Source organism: Neofelis nebulosa, chromosome 1 (assembly GCF_028018385.1).
Source record: "Neofelis nebulosa isolate mNeoNeb1 chromosome 1, mNeoNeb1.pri, whole genome shotgun sequence".
In the NCBI taxonomy this organism is placed as follows: Eukaryota; Metazoa; Chordata; class Mammalia; order Carnivora; family Felidae; genus Neofelis; species Neofelis nebulosa.
Genome location: NC_080782.1, coordinates 127,637,371 through 127,649,921, shown reverse-complemented (window position 1 = coordinate 127,649,921; position 12,551 = coordinate 127,637,371). Strand labels below are relative to the sequence as shown.

General features: G+C 37.9%; 1 protein-coding gene across 1 annotated transcript in view; it reads left to right on the top strand.

The window, feature by feature from the left end:
• Positions 1-12,551, top strand: part of SMAD5 (SMAD family member 5) — a 48,941-nt gene that overhangs the window by 12,813 nt on the left and 23,577 nt on the right. Inside the window, exon 2 of the mRNA XM_058735976.1 lies at positions 7,829-8,400. Coding sequence (XP_058591959.1) covers positions 7,998-8,400 — 403 coding nt within the window. The 5' untranslated portion in view covers positions 7,829-7,997. The remainder of the gene's footprint in view (positions 1-7,828; positions 8,401-12,551) is intronic.

The window sequence follows — 12,551 nt, the reverse complement described above, 5'->3', positions numbered from 1 at the left end:
TGTCCTAATGAAATAAAAAGGCTTTGGAGTAAGGCTACCATAATGAATATAAATTTTTAATTAAATTTTCATAAAATATAAATTTTATTTTTATAATTTTATTATAATAGTAATAAACACTAGTCTTTCATACATACTGACTCATTTTGTTCAATTGAGAGAAGAATGGGTTGAAGTAGATAAAGAGGTTAATGAAGTATGTTAAGTGGTATAAAGAATCACTTTGAAAGTGAGCATATTGAACAAGATTATCCTTGGTCTCTGAAACTATATAATGTTGTGATAACAACACTTTGAGTATTTTGGAGAAGTCGGAGATAGGGAGAACAGTAGAGAAGGTCTTTAAGGAAAGAATATTCTTTGGTGGGAGACTTTTCTTTTTAGGGTACCGTGTGTACAGTGTTGAGGAGCGTGAGTTCTGGAGCCAGCCTGCCAAGTTTCAATTCTTGGCTCTATTTCTAATCTATATAAATAAGCAAGTTACTTTTAATTTCTCTTTCCTTGTTCTCTCATCTGTAAAATGAGAATAGTGGAATTTACCTGATACGGCTATTGCGAGATTTTAATGATTTGTCTCTCAGAGTAAGGTCCTTAACAGTGTTAACATAGTGTTCGATAAATGTTAGTGGTTTTTTATCATCATCATCATCATCAAAGGAATATTAATGTTTTTGCTTTAGCAATTGATTTTGTAGAAAGGAAGCTGTTGGATTCCTTGAAATAGCTATATTCTTTTTAAGAAAGCCAAATGCCCCACAAAAGTCTACCTCTGTAGGTAACTTCTTAAGATCATTCATGCCCTGTTGTCGCTTCAGTCATTAACATTGCAGCCCATGTTCCATGCTTTGTACAGAGAATTTCCAGCACAGCACAGCAACGGAGAGCTTCGTAAGGATAACTAAGTCATTAAGAAAAGCTCATGCTACATTTAGGTCTTCCTGAACTAACGATAATTGGCTCTAAAGAAACCCATTTAAAATGAAACCATTTAAAATTCGATCTGTATTTTATACTAAATTGTCTGATTGGGACTTCATCTTCAAAAATTAAAACTTGGGAAAAACATTAAGTTACAGTTGTAAACATGTATTCTTATGATGAACAAAGAATGGATCAAGTTTGATGGATAGGCTTAATTTTTCTCACAAGATAATTTAGCATGATAGGGCATCCCTTATGTTTGTCATGTGTGCTACTAACATGAAGAGCTTTTTTGTGTTTTTTGTGAAAATATCCATAAAAAATACATACTGATTTTACTAAGGATCGCTGTTAATCCTTTGTCAATGAAGTTGTTCTCTCTCCACTAAGATAGGCTTGCTTACTGTAAGTGTAAACATGGTGAATTCTTTCAGCTCATTGTTCCCTATCAGTGTAAACCCACTGCAGACGTACCATCCATCTTGGCAATATCACATCACTCCTGCGGGTCTCTTGGAGGCGAAGGGAACTGCAAATCTGATGCTTATGCTGCTTGCTGTCTGTCTATGAGTGTTAAAGTCCTTTGTCTCTGAATCTGGAGTCCCATGTCCTTCATCAGCATCCGTGAAACAGTTAACAGACTAACTTACTTGCTTGGGGGTGGGGAATGGTAGGGTAAAATTAAATCCCCGACCCTACATTGTTGGCCGTTACTTTAATAAACTTTGTAAAATTTTAGAGTATTTTGCAAACTTTGTACTTTCACTGGTGGCTTGTAAGCCATTATGGTAAGGGAAATGTTAGTGAATGGGAACTAATTTTATAAGTGATCAGTTCACAAACAAATTTTTTTAAAGATTATTTTATAAATCTCAGGTATATAACTTATTGAACATTTACATATGTGTACATCTATGTCATCATCACCCACATCAAGATGTAGAATATTTCTGTCTCCCCAGAAGACTCTGTCTTGTCCCCACTTAGTTAACCCTTCTTGCCTCTGATGACGTAGGTTAGTTTTGCCTTTTTCTGAGAAGGAATGATAAAATGTGTAATCTCTTGTATCTGACTTCTTCAATATTTTATCTGAGTGACTTATCCATGTTTTTCACGTGTTAGCTCTTTGTTGTTGCTGTAAAGTATTCTGTTTTATGAATTTGTTACTATGGTTTATTGACCCAGTCCACTGTTGATGGATATTTGGGTTATTTCCAATTTGGGACTATTACAGATAAAGTTGTTGTGAACATGTGTTTGCCTTTTGGTGGCGCTAGCACTTCTTTCTGTTAGTTATATATACCTAGGGATGGAATTGCTGGGTCATTGGGATTTATGTGTAATGTGGAGTGATATTTCACTGTTTTCTTTAAAAAAAAATTTGTTTTGGATAACAATGTTGAGTCCATTTTACCGTCTAATCGCCATTGTGGTATTATGTGAAATGCCTGATCAGTTCTTTTGTTTAAACACCAGTAAATTCTTATGATGACTTTGTAAGGTGAGACTTAGATAATGAGTACTTGAATTAGTTGCACATATCACTTCTGCAGGTTGCAAAGTTACAAAATATTTTTAGAAAGAATAGCACGAAAGGTTTCTGAAATATTTAGTCATTCCATTTTTAGAGTTGAATACATGATTTGTCCCTACTACTTTCCCATTTCTCGTTTTAAGAAAACACTAATACTGAGTCTTAAGTTTTTGGAATCTGACACCCTTTTTTTTTTTTTTTTTTCCTGAAATCAGTCTCTTGAAGTTGAACTAATGATATCCTCATTCACCAGTCTTTGGCCTTTTCTTTGTTCACATTCTCTTTAAAATTTGCCTTGTGTTTGATATTCTGCAGTACTGTTGATGTAATTTTAATCTCCTCCTTTTAACAATAGTTCATCGGTAACTTTTTCCTCTTCCCTACCAGTGAATGTTCCCTAATATGCCTGTGTTAATGTGTTGCTCTTTTCCCTCTGTTGAAAACCTATTTTCTATTACTGTTTCAGTTCTTTGTAGAAAATCTTAAATCTCCTTCTCATCTTTTCCTTGCTCAACCTATATGTCCAGTTATGACTTTTTTTCTGATCGAGTTCACGTTCTTCTCTACTGACTAAACTGCCTTCTGAGTGTCCTTGATTCTGCTAATGGGGTTATCATTATCTTAGTCACCTGGTTCAAAATTTGAAGTTATCTTTGATTTCAAGGTATAGTTGATAGAAAAATCAATGACCATTCATTAAACACTCCCTTAGTATGTGATACGATGCACGGAATGGTGCCAAGTCCTGAAGGCTTCCTCCTGGAAGGATTTGGTACTCTATTTGGGAAGTTAAGATAGTTCTTGTCACTTTTTTTTTTTTTTTAAACTTCCTGATCTTGAGAGGGTGGGTGCAAGTTGGAGAGAGGCAGATAGAGAGGGAGAGAGAGAATCTCAAGCAGGCAGGGTCCTCACCTTCAGCTCAGAGCCTGACACGGGGCTCAAACTCACGAAACTTGAGATCAAGATGCTCACCTGACTCAGCCACCCAGGAGCCCCCTTGTCACTGTCTTATTAATTAGTTTTTATGATAAATATTCAGTGACCGTAGCCTTTTTAGAATAGGGTGGTGAAGGAATTCTTCACAAAGGGGGGTGGACTTGAGCTTATCACTAAGGATGACAGAGATTTCTCTTGGACACTGTTGGGCAAAAGTACAGGAATTTGTGCTGGATCAGAAAGTGTGTATAGTGGTACAGTGGTGGGTACATTAGGTTTTTTTTAAGTCTTGACTCTTCCTTTGAATACTAATGACCATAATTCATGTTTAAATAGCACTTTGGAGTTTATAAAGCATTTATTGTATGTGTGCTGTGTGTACACATGTACACACATATTTTTTTACTTAAACATTTCAGTGACTTAGGAACCATCTACCTTTTTGTACAGATAAGTTAGTAGACTTGGAAAGAATGATACTTGCTCATGGTCTTCTGTCTTATAAAGGACTGAATCTGGTCATTTTCTGTTTTCATCATACTACTTTTTAAAAATTAAAAATAGTTAATGTTTTGAGTTATGACATATTTAAACAGAGAAAACAGGAGAGAAAATAACAAATCAGGTTACTTGCCAGGTTTTTTTTAAATCTGATTTTAAAAGAACACAGCTGAAGCTTTTCCATTCTTCATCCTTCTTTCACCAGTGGTACCCAGTACTCAGTGTCCTGAGATTGGTTATGTATCATTTTTATTCATACTTATATTCTCTTATCATATGTGTGCATATCCATAAAAACCATGTTTTAACTCTTATGTAGTTGCTCTTATAAAGGAATGTATTTTTTTCCAAGTTGCTTTTCTTTAGTTCACTCACTCACTACTTGCTTGCTCACTCACTGAATAAATAGGTACTGTTCTAGGTCCAGGGGACTATGATGGTGGATAAGGAAGATAAAGCTACCTGCCTAGTAACATTTCAGTGGGGAAAATATCTAAAAAGAAATAAAATTGATATCTTGGTCAGGTTAGAATAAATACCATGAAAATTTAGCAGAATCAGGGACTAGGGAATGCTGTGGGAGTGTGATGTATACTCTTTTAGATAAAGTGGCCAGGGAAGTCCTTTTTCACGAGGTGACATTTGAGTAGCTGAATTAATTGAAAGAGTAAGCGTGTTAAATAAGATCAGGGAGAATTCCAGGGGAGAAAACATCAAGTGCAAAGGTCCTGATGTAGAAATGATCTTGGAACACTTGAGAAATGGAAAGAAGTCAAGGGTGATTAAGTTAGCTAGAACAATGGTAAGAAATGAATCTGCAACTGGAGGGGTTGTGGGAGGGGGGATGGGCTAAATAGGTAAGGGGCATTAAGGAATAGACTCCTGAAATCATTGTTACACTATATGCTAACTAATTTGGGTGTAAAATAAAAAACAACAACAAAGAAAGAAATGAATTTGGAGGAGAAGCCAAAGGCTAGCTCATGTAGGCCCTTTAAAGTGATGTTAAGGAATTTGGATACCAAGTGTGATGGGAAGCCACAGAATAATTTTTGAGCAGACGTATGACAGAGTTTGACATACTTTGAAGGTTACTTTTATATTAGAATTCTGTGTAGAATACTGTAGACACTTTATAGTCCGTGAACTGTTACTGACAAAAGAAAGAATGTGGGAGCTCTTTCTATATTGCTCTGGGAAGATCTGGAGGATATATCGTTCATATGTTTTTCTGTACCTTTTTTCTTTTTAGAATACCACAGTTCATGTCAATGAAGTGTGTGTGTGTGTGTGTGTGTGTGTGTGTGTGTGTGTGTGTATGTGTGTGTTTGTGTTAATTTTCTCTGGAAGGCCATGAAGGACAAAATAAAAGGATGATCTCTGAGAAGGGGACTTGATTGGTGATGGGAAGAAAAATGGGAAGGAAACTAAGCCCTCAATCCTTTTTGTCTGTCCAGACAGACTGTACAGTGCACAGTACACATCTTAAGTATCTCACCAGCTGTATTTTCACACTGAGCTCTCCCATATAATCCCCCATAGTGAGAAGTAAAACTTCACCAGGATGGCAGAAACTCTGATTCCCTTCTAATTAATATCCTTCCTTTGAAAGGGAAACCACCGTCCTTTCCTGACTTGTAGCACAGCATGCATTAGTTTTACCTCCTTGTAGTGCCAGCACTCGTAACTCAATTCTGTTCACCATAATTTTAGTTTAGTGTTTTTATTTTGATATCGTGCAAGTAATGCATCAATAGATTCCCTTTGTTAAAAGGTTAAAACAGTACAGAAGTATATAAAACAAATCACACTGGACCCCTTTCTATTTCCTTTCCTCCATTCTATGCAGTGATTAATTATGTGGCCTTGTAGACTTTGTTCTGTGTTTACATGCATTAATAACTTTTCCTTTTTTAAAATATGCAATATGGTTAGTACTTGATGATGATGATGATGATGATGATAGTGCTATTAGATAAGTAGTTAAAATTTATTAGGCATTTTCTGTTGGTTCACTACTAATCTGGTATCTGGTCTTTAAGTTTCTCTCCATTCGTCTTCCCCTTCTCAGCTTAACCACTCCATTGCTCATCTATTCTCTCTTCTGCACGCATGCACTACCCTGTCTAGCCTTCATCATTATGTTCCACTGTTACTCAATAAAGATCTCAATCCAGCCAGACCTGTGTACTCTATTTTAGGAAATGCTCTATTCTTGTCTGCCCACGTATTTTTGTTTGTTGTTTGTGTCCCCTATGCCTTTGAAATTTCTCTTGTCTTGACAAGCAAACCATATTTTGGTTTACTTTCTTATGTTTACTCTCTGGCCCAAATGACTTTTATCCTATTTCCTTGAGGTAGCTACACCTGAGCTCAGCCCTTCTTTATGTTTAGCGCATAACACTTTATAGTCTGTGAACTGTTACCGACAAATACACTTTCAGTCTCTCGTTTTATTTCTTTAGTTTAATATAGCCAGTTTTGCTTACCTGGCTAAAATGATCCTGTGTTGGGCTGGGGAAGTTCATCCACACAGGAGTTTCCCTCTACTTCTGTACACCTTTCCCCGCATGGTTCCAGGTCCTAACCTTGGTTCATAGGAGTCTGGATAGCCACTGCTGGTTGATCAGCATCCAGAACAATGCTTGGCACTTAGTAGGTTCTCAGTAAGTACATGTTGGCTCTTAAGATGAAGCCATACTTGAAGTGACTTCTTTAAGCACCATCATGGCAGTTCACCATACATGGCATGTAACAAGCAGTCAGTAATTATTTGTTGAATTTAACTCCGTTTTATTTTAATTTATATTTACCTGGGTTTTAACTGAACACACATATTCTTTTCTGGGAAGATGTATCCCGATCCAGGATGGTCTTGACAGTAGAGTTGACTAGAATTTGTCAAAGGCAGAGATGTGGCATTATTTGCAATGTTGGTCACAAGAAAGGAAGCATCTTTGGTTACTGACATCCTTTTTCCAAACATTACTCGTGCTGTTTCACCAGCTACTCATTGTCTGCGCTTGGCTGTGTATTGACCACAGGGAATTATACCCATTCTTCTTATCAGTGCGGTGCCACTGCACATCACTTCCTCTTGTCATCATTGCCAAGAGCTTCTTAAGGGTGCAGAGGGGCGATCTGCCTAGCGCAGGTTCTTTAACTTAATATGCTGAAAATAATCACAGAAGGCAATGGGCATTATAAAATTATAAACTGCCCTTTTCTGGGTTAAACTTTGCATTCATTCCCTTTAAATGTGCTCAGCATTCTTAGCTTTAAAAATAGATACTTCCCACTTTTCTGGCAATTATGTGTGTTATGATTTATTTGAGGGCTTGTTATCTCTTAAGAAAAAAACTAAGCTAGAATTTGATAAAATTTGTTCCTAATAATGGGACTTAAGTAGTACTATGGCTTTTGCCCAAACCTTAAAAGTCGGTGAGACATTTTATGGACAATAATGACCTTAGGGAAAAGCTAGATTTATGTGAAGACTTTTGTTCAGATTAGGACATGTCATGTTCAAAATTGACATAACGTGACATGACTTTCAGTGAAGAGAAGTACTTCAGAATCAAAAGTTTTGAAGGGCATTTGGGGGCTTACTGGCCTGAGGAAAGGAAACGTTTAGAGGCTATTTTTTGGATAATACATAGGAAGTAGAGCAAGCAGTCTGTTTTTGCTTTTGGTTATCGTTTGGCATTGCCAGTGAATTATTTGTTCACGTATGAAGAAAGGAAGTGAGTGGTCACAGGACTTTAGAGAAAATTTCTTTCTCTAGACTTAGGTTTTTGTTTGTTTGTTTGTTTGCTTTGTAATGGTTTTCTGTTCTCATTTAAAAACAATATACCTTTCGCTTATATTGATTTAGATGTGTGTTAATTGTGTTCATTTAAGTTAGGGATCTTACCCTTTTTCCTCTCTCTCTTTCAGGATTTGAACCAATGAAAGAATCTTATGGCACTTACGAAGATAAATGTCACTCCTCCCTTTTTAATGGGAACTTCTGCTTAGAACCTGTATATGACTTTTCATCTGTGAGCTGTTCTTTGAGTAGCCACTGACTTTGAGTTGCAGGAAGGTCTCTGAAGATTTATATCAAATGACGTCAATGGCCAGCTTGTTCTCCTTTACTAGTCCAGCAGTAAAGCGATTGTTGGGCTGGAAGCAAGGTGATGAAGAGGAGAAATGGGCAGAAAAGGCAGTCGATGCTTTGGTGAAAAAGCTAAAAAAGAAAAAGGGTGCCATGGAAGAACTGGAGAAAGCCTTGAGCAGTCCAGGACAGCCAAGCAAATGTGTCACTATTCCCAGATCTTTAGATGGACGCCTGCAGGTTTCTCACAGAAAAGGCTTACCCCATGTTATATATTGTCGTGTTTGGCGCTGGCCTGATTTGCAGAGTCATCACGAGCTAAAGCCATTGGATATTTGTGAATTTCCTTTTGGATCTAAGCAAAAGGAAGTTTGTATCAACCCATACCACTATAAGAGAGTGGAGAGTCCAGGTAGGTTTTACTCTAAGAAGAATTAAACAAACGTGTCTCTTGCTGATTTACATTTCAGTGATTTAGTAGTTAAAAGACTATATTAGCCTTGTGTTTCCTTCTTAAAGATTTTAATCTCAGAAGGAATAGTGGCTTTTGAATTTAGCTTTTTATATGTAGATAATATAGCTCCCAAGTGGCTAATTCTAATTCATGTCCACCTTAAGCAGTCAGTCATGTGTGTGTGAATCAGGCAGAGGTAGTTGTATATGTGCTTTGCCTTTCCTGTGGGTGACATGTTTCTATTTTATCTAAAACCTGAGCTCCGTGTGTGTACTGCATCCCACTCCTTTTTGTGTATTCAAGAACTTTGTTCCTCCAGGTACCCCCGTCTCCCCAGCATTATATTTCCCCTCCCTACTAGACTGTTTCTGTCAGCACACAAGCATGTCCTGATACTGCCCATCCTAAAATAAAAGTTCAGAAAGAATGCTGGTCTTGACCTCATTTACATCGCCTCACCCCCAGTCTCCTGCATTCTTTCCCCTAGTCCTCTTATAGGAGTCTCCATTTTTATTACCTCCGCAGGACTTTAGCCCTCCCCTTCGTTCTGGACACCCCTCCCTAGTTGGTCTCTCTTCCCTACCATTTGACTTGTGAAGATTACTTGTGATGCCTTCTTCTGGATAGAGGGCTCATTCCCAGTCCTCCTCTTCCTTTCCTTCTCAACATCATTTGATGGTTGATCTCCTTCCTTCCCGCTCACAACTGTTTCTTTCTTGGCTTCTGGAACCCTACCCTTTTCTCATTCTCCTACCTCATTGGCTGTTTTTGTTTAGTCTCTTCTTTGGCTTATTTTCCTGTTTTCACATGACTCAGTTCCTAGACATTTTCTACATCCATATTTTTCCTCTATGGGCTCTGTTAGCTCTCACTTGTCATAAAACTGTCTGAAAGCTCGTGCTTACACTTTGAACTCCAGAGTGAACTTCTCCTTTGAGTTCTAGACTTTTGTATCCAGTTGCCCACTTGACACCTCCACTTGATCCCTCTCATACACATATCCTATTTACTATATCTCAGTAGGACTTTTGATTTTTTCCCTCCCCAAGTGCTTTCTTCCTCCATTTTTCCCTATTGAAGTAAATGGCACCAAGCATTCATGTAATCACTACTGACGTCTTCTTTTACTTATCTCTCCGAAGTCCTGAATTTGAGCTATGAGCAAATGCTATTTGCGTGCCTTCAGAATATATCTTGATAGTGTCCCTTCTTACCATCTCTCATACCACTCTTCTAGTATAGACCACATTCATCTTTCATCTTAAGTAGTGCCTGATAGGTCTCTCTGCCTCTTTTCTTTCCCTCCAACCCATTCTGTTTTCTGCACAGCAGCCAGAGTGATCTTTAGAGGATGCCAAATCATGTCAGTGCCTGCTCAAAACACTTAAGAGACTTTTATCACACTTAGATTTCTACATAACCTCTCTTCAGACTTCCTCTCTTCGATGGACTTGCCCTACCCCTGCAGCTAGACTTTTTTTTTTTTTTTTTTTTTCTATTTCTTCTACTTCTTCTCCCCTACCATCTTTTCATGGCACATTTTCTTACTTCATTCAGCCCTTGCTCAAATACCCCCATCACTACTTGATGCCGAATTAGCTTTTTCTTTTATTTATTGACTGATGTAAGCAGGAACTTCCTCTGTCTCATTCTGTACTGCATCAGCAGTGCTTAGAATAGTAGTATTACCTTGCACTCAGTAGATGATGCACAGTAAGTTTTGTGTTTTGTTTTAATGAATGAATTGTATAAATTGAGATACTAGTTTGGTACATTTGTTATCTTTTGCTGTATAACAAATTAACACAGACTAAGGGGCTTAATACACGTTTACTATCTCGGTTTCTATGAGCCAGGAGTCCAGGCATGGCTTAAGTTGGGTCCTTTGCAAGACTGTATTTAAAGTGTTGGTCAGGGCGTGGGTTTCATGTGAGGCTCAGCTGGGGAAGGACCTGCTTCCTAGCTCGTGTGATTATTGGCAGGGTTTAGTTCCTTGTGGGCTCTTGGGCTCTTCTTGCTGGTTGTTGACTAGAGGCTGCCTTCATGTGCTTGCCACTTTTTCATAGGTGGCTCACATTCATGGCAGCCCACTTCAGAGACAAGAAGAGAGAGAGGGTCTTCTTGATGGAAGGGCATTACATTCTTATACTGTGTCATCACATACATCCTGTCACCTTTGCCACATTCTATTAGCGGCAAGTCACAGATACAATACTCACACTCAAAGGGAGAGGATTATGCAGGGGTGAATACTGAGAGTTGGGAACCACGGTGGCCATCTTAGAGGCTATCTGGATTTCACATGGAGATAATATAAGCCCAGAATGGTTAAAAAAAAAAAAAAGTCTCTGGAAAATGCAAAAACAATGGCAGTGATGGTGCTGTCAGAGATCCAAAAAAAAAAGACCCACACGTGAAATTCTGGTATATCACGGTTAAAAAAGAAGATTCTAAAAGCTCCCACAGAGAAAAGAAAGGACATATACAAAGGACTGGAAGTGAGACTGTTATGTTTCTCAAAGCAGTTCTGGGTTCTGGAAGGCAATGAACCAGTGCCCCCAAAATTAAGAGAGAAAAAGTTGTTTATTCTGGAATCTGTCGGCCGACGAACAAAAGACAAGGTATTTTCATGTATGCAAGGACTGAAAATTCACCTTCCTTTTACCCTTCTTTAGGGTAACTAATAGAGGATGAGATCTAGGAAATGGGATCCAGCAGGAGAAAAGAGAAGGGACATCTAAGGACTTGAGAGCTTTGGGAGACTTAACATAGCAACCAGTGTAGATTGTAGAAGAATGAAGGGTGAAGGGTCCAAGGGAAGAAATGAGTTAGTAGATTGTTTATTTGTAGCATCTGGAAAATAGTATTGACTGGAATTTGACAAAACTCTTAGACCCTGGAAATATCAGTGGTACGTACTTAAGATCAAACAAATGAAGGAACAGGTCAATAATAGCTTTATTAAAAGCACTGTTCAAGAAAACATATAATCATAGTACATATCTGGTTCAGGATTGAATATTTGTACATTTAACCAAAAGTTTTTTTGGAACTTTATTGTGGGGAAGGGGAATGGGAGTGGGGTAGAATGATACAAGAAAGCTACTTCCTTTGCCACAAGAGCAAATCTGCAGTGTCTTCACAAATTAATAAGAGCAATATAAGCATACTATTTAGCAATGCACAAAGTAAATGTTAGAAGAAATGGGTAAGAGTTTAAATTTGTTGTCTCTGAAAGCAGTATAGAAGGCTTAGAAATTGCTGTGTTTATCTCTTGTAGCTTCTTTTTAAACTATCCATGTATTTTGCATGAAAATAAAATAATTTCTAAATAAGTAGTGTGTAAAAATAATATAAAGAGAGAAGTCACTGATTTTAGCTCTGCCTCTAAAAAAAAGAAGGAAAGGAATCCTTACTAGATTGAATTCTTAAATAGTTATTTCACTAAGTCTTTCAGATTGCTAGCCAGCTAAACATAGAAATTCTTACTGTCTAGTGCCCTGCTCTCCCATGGCAGCTGTCCCATCATTCTGTGAGGGAACAGCAGTTGGTAATACACTGTCGAGCAAAACAGTTGTAATCAGATGTTAACTATGTAATTACAACACTGATTCAGTACAAAGAAAAGAGACAAAAAAACAGTACAAATGCTGACTTATATAGCCTCTGATTCCTCAGGTACATCCCTACTATGACCTAGTTAACTTAAAAACAGATTGATTTTAGGGGCGCCTGGGTGGCGCAGTCGGTTAAGCGTCCGACTTCAGCCAGGTCACGATCTCACGGTCCGTGAGTTCGAGCCCCGCGTCAGGCTCTGGGCTGATGGCTCGGAGCCTGGAGCCTGTTTCCGATTCTGTGTCTCCCTCTCTCTCTGCCCCTCCCCCGTTCATGCTCTGTCTCTCTCTGTCCCAAAAATAAATAAAAAACGTTGAAAAAAAAAAAAATTGATTTTATTGCTGCTGAATGATGTCAGAGTCAAAGTGAGATTGTTGGAAGTAAAATTGCACTGACAAATATGGGAAAGTTGTAAAAGAGATAAACTGGTACTTCCAGTAGGAGTTTAAAGAAAGTAGGTTGGTTTTGATTTCCTATAGGGAAAGGTAGACATT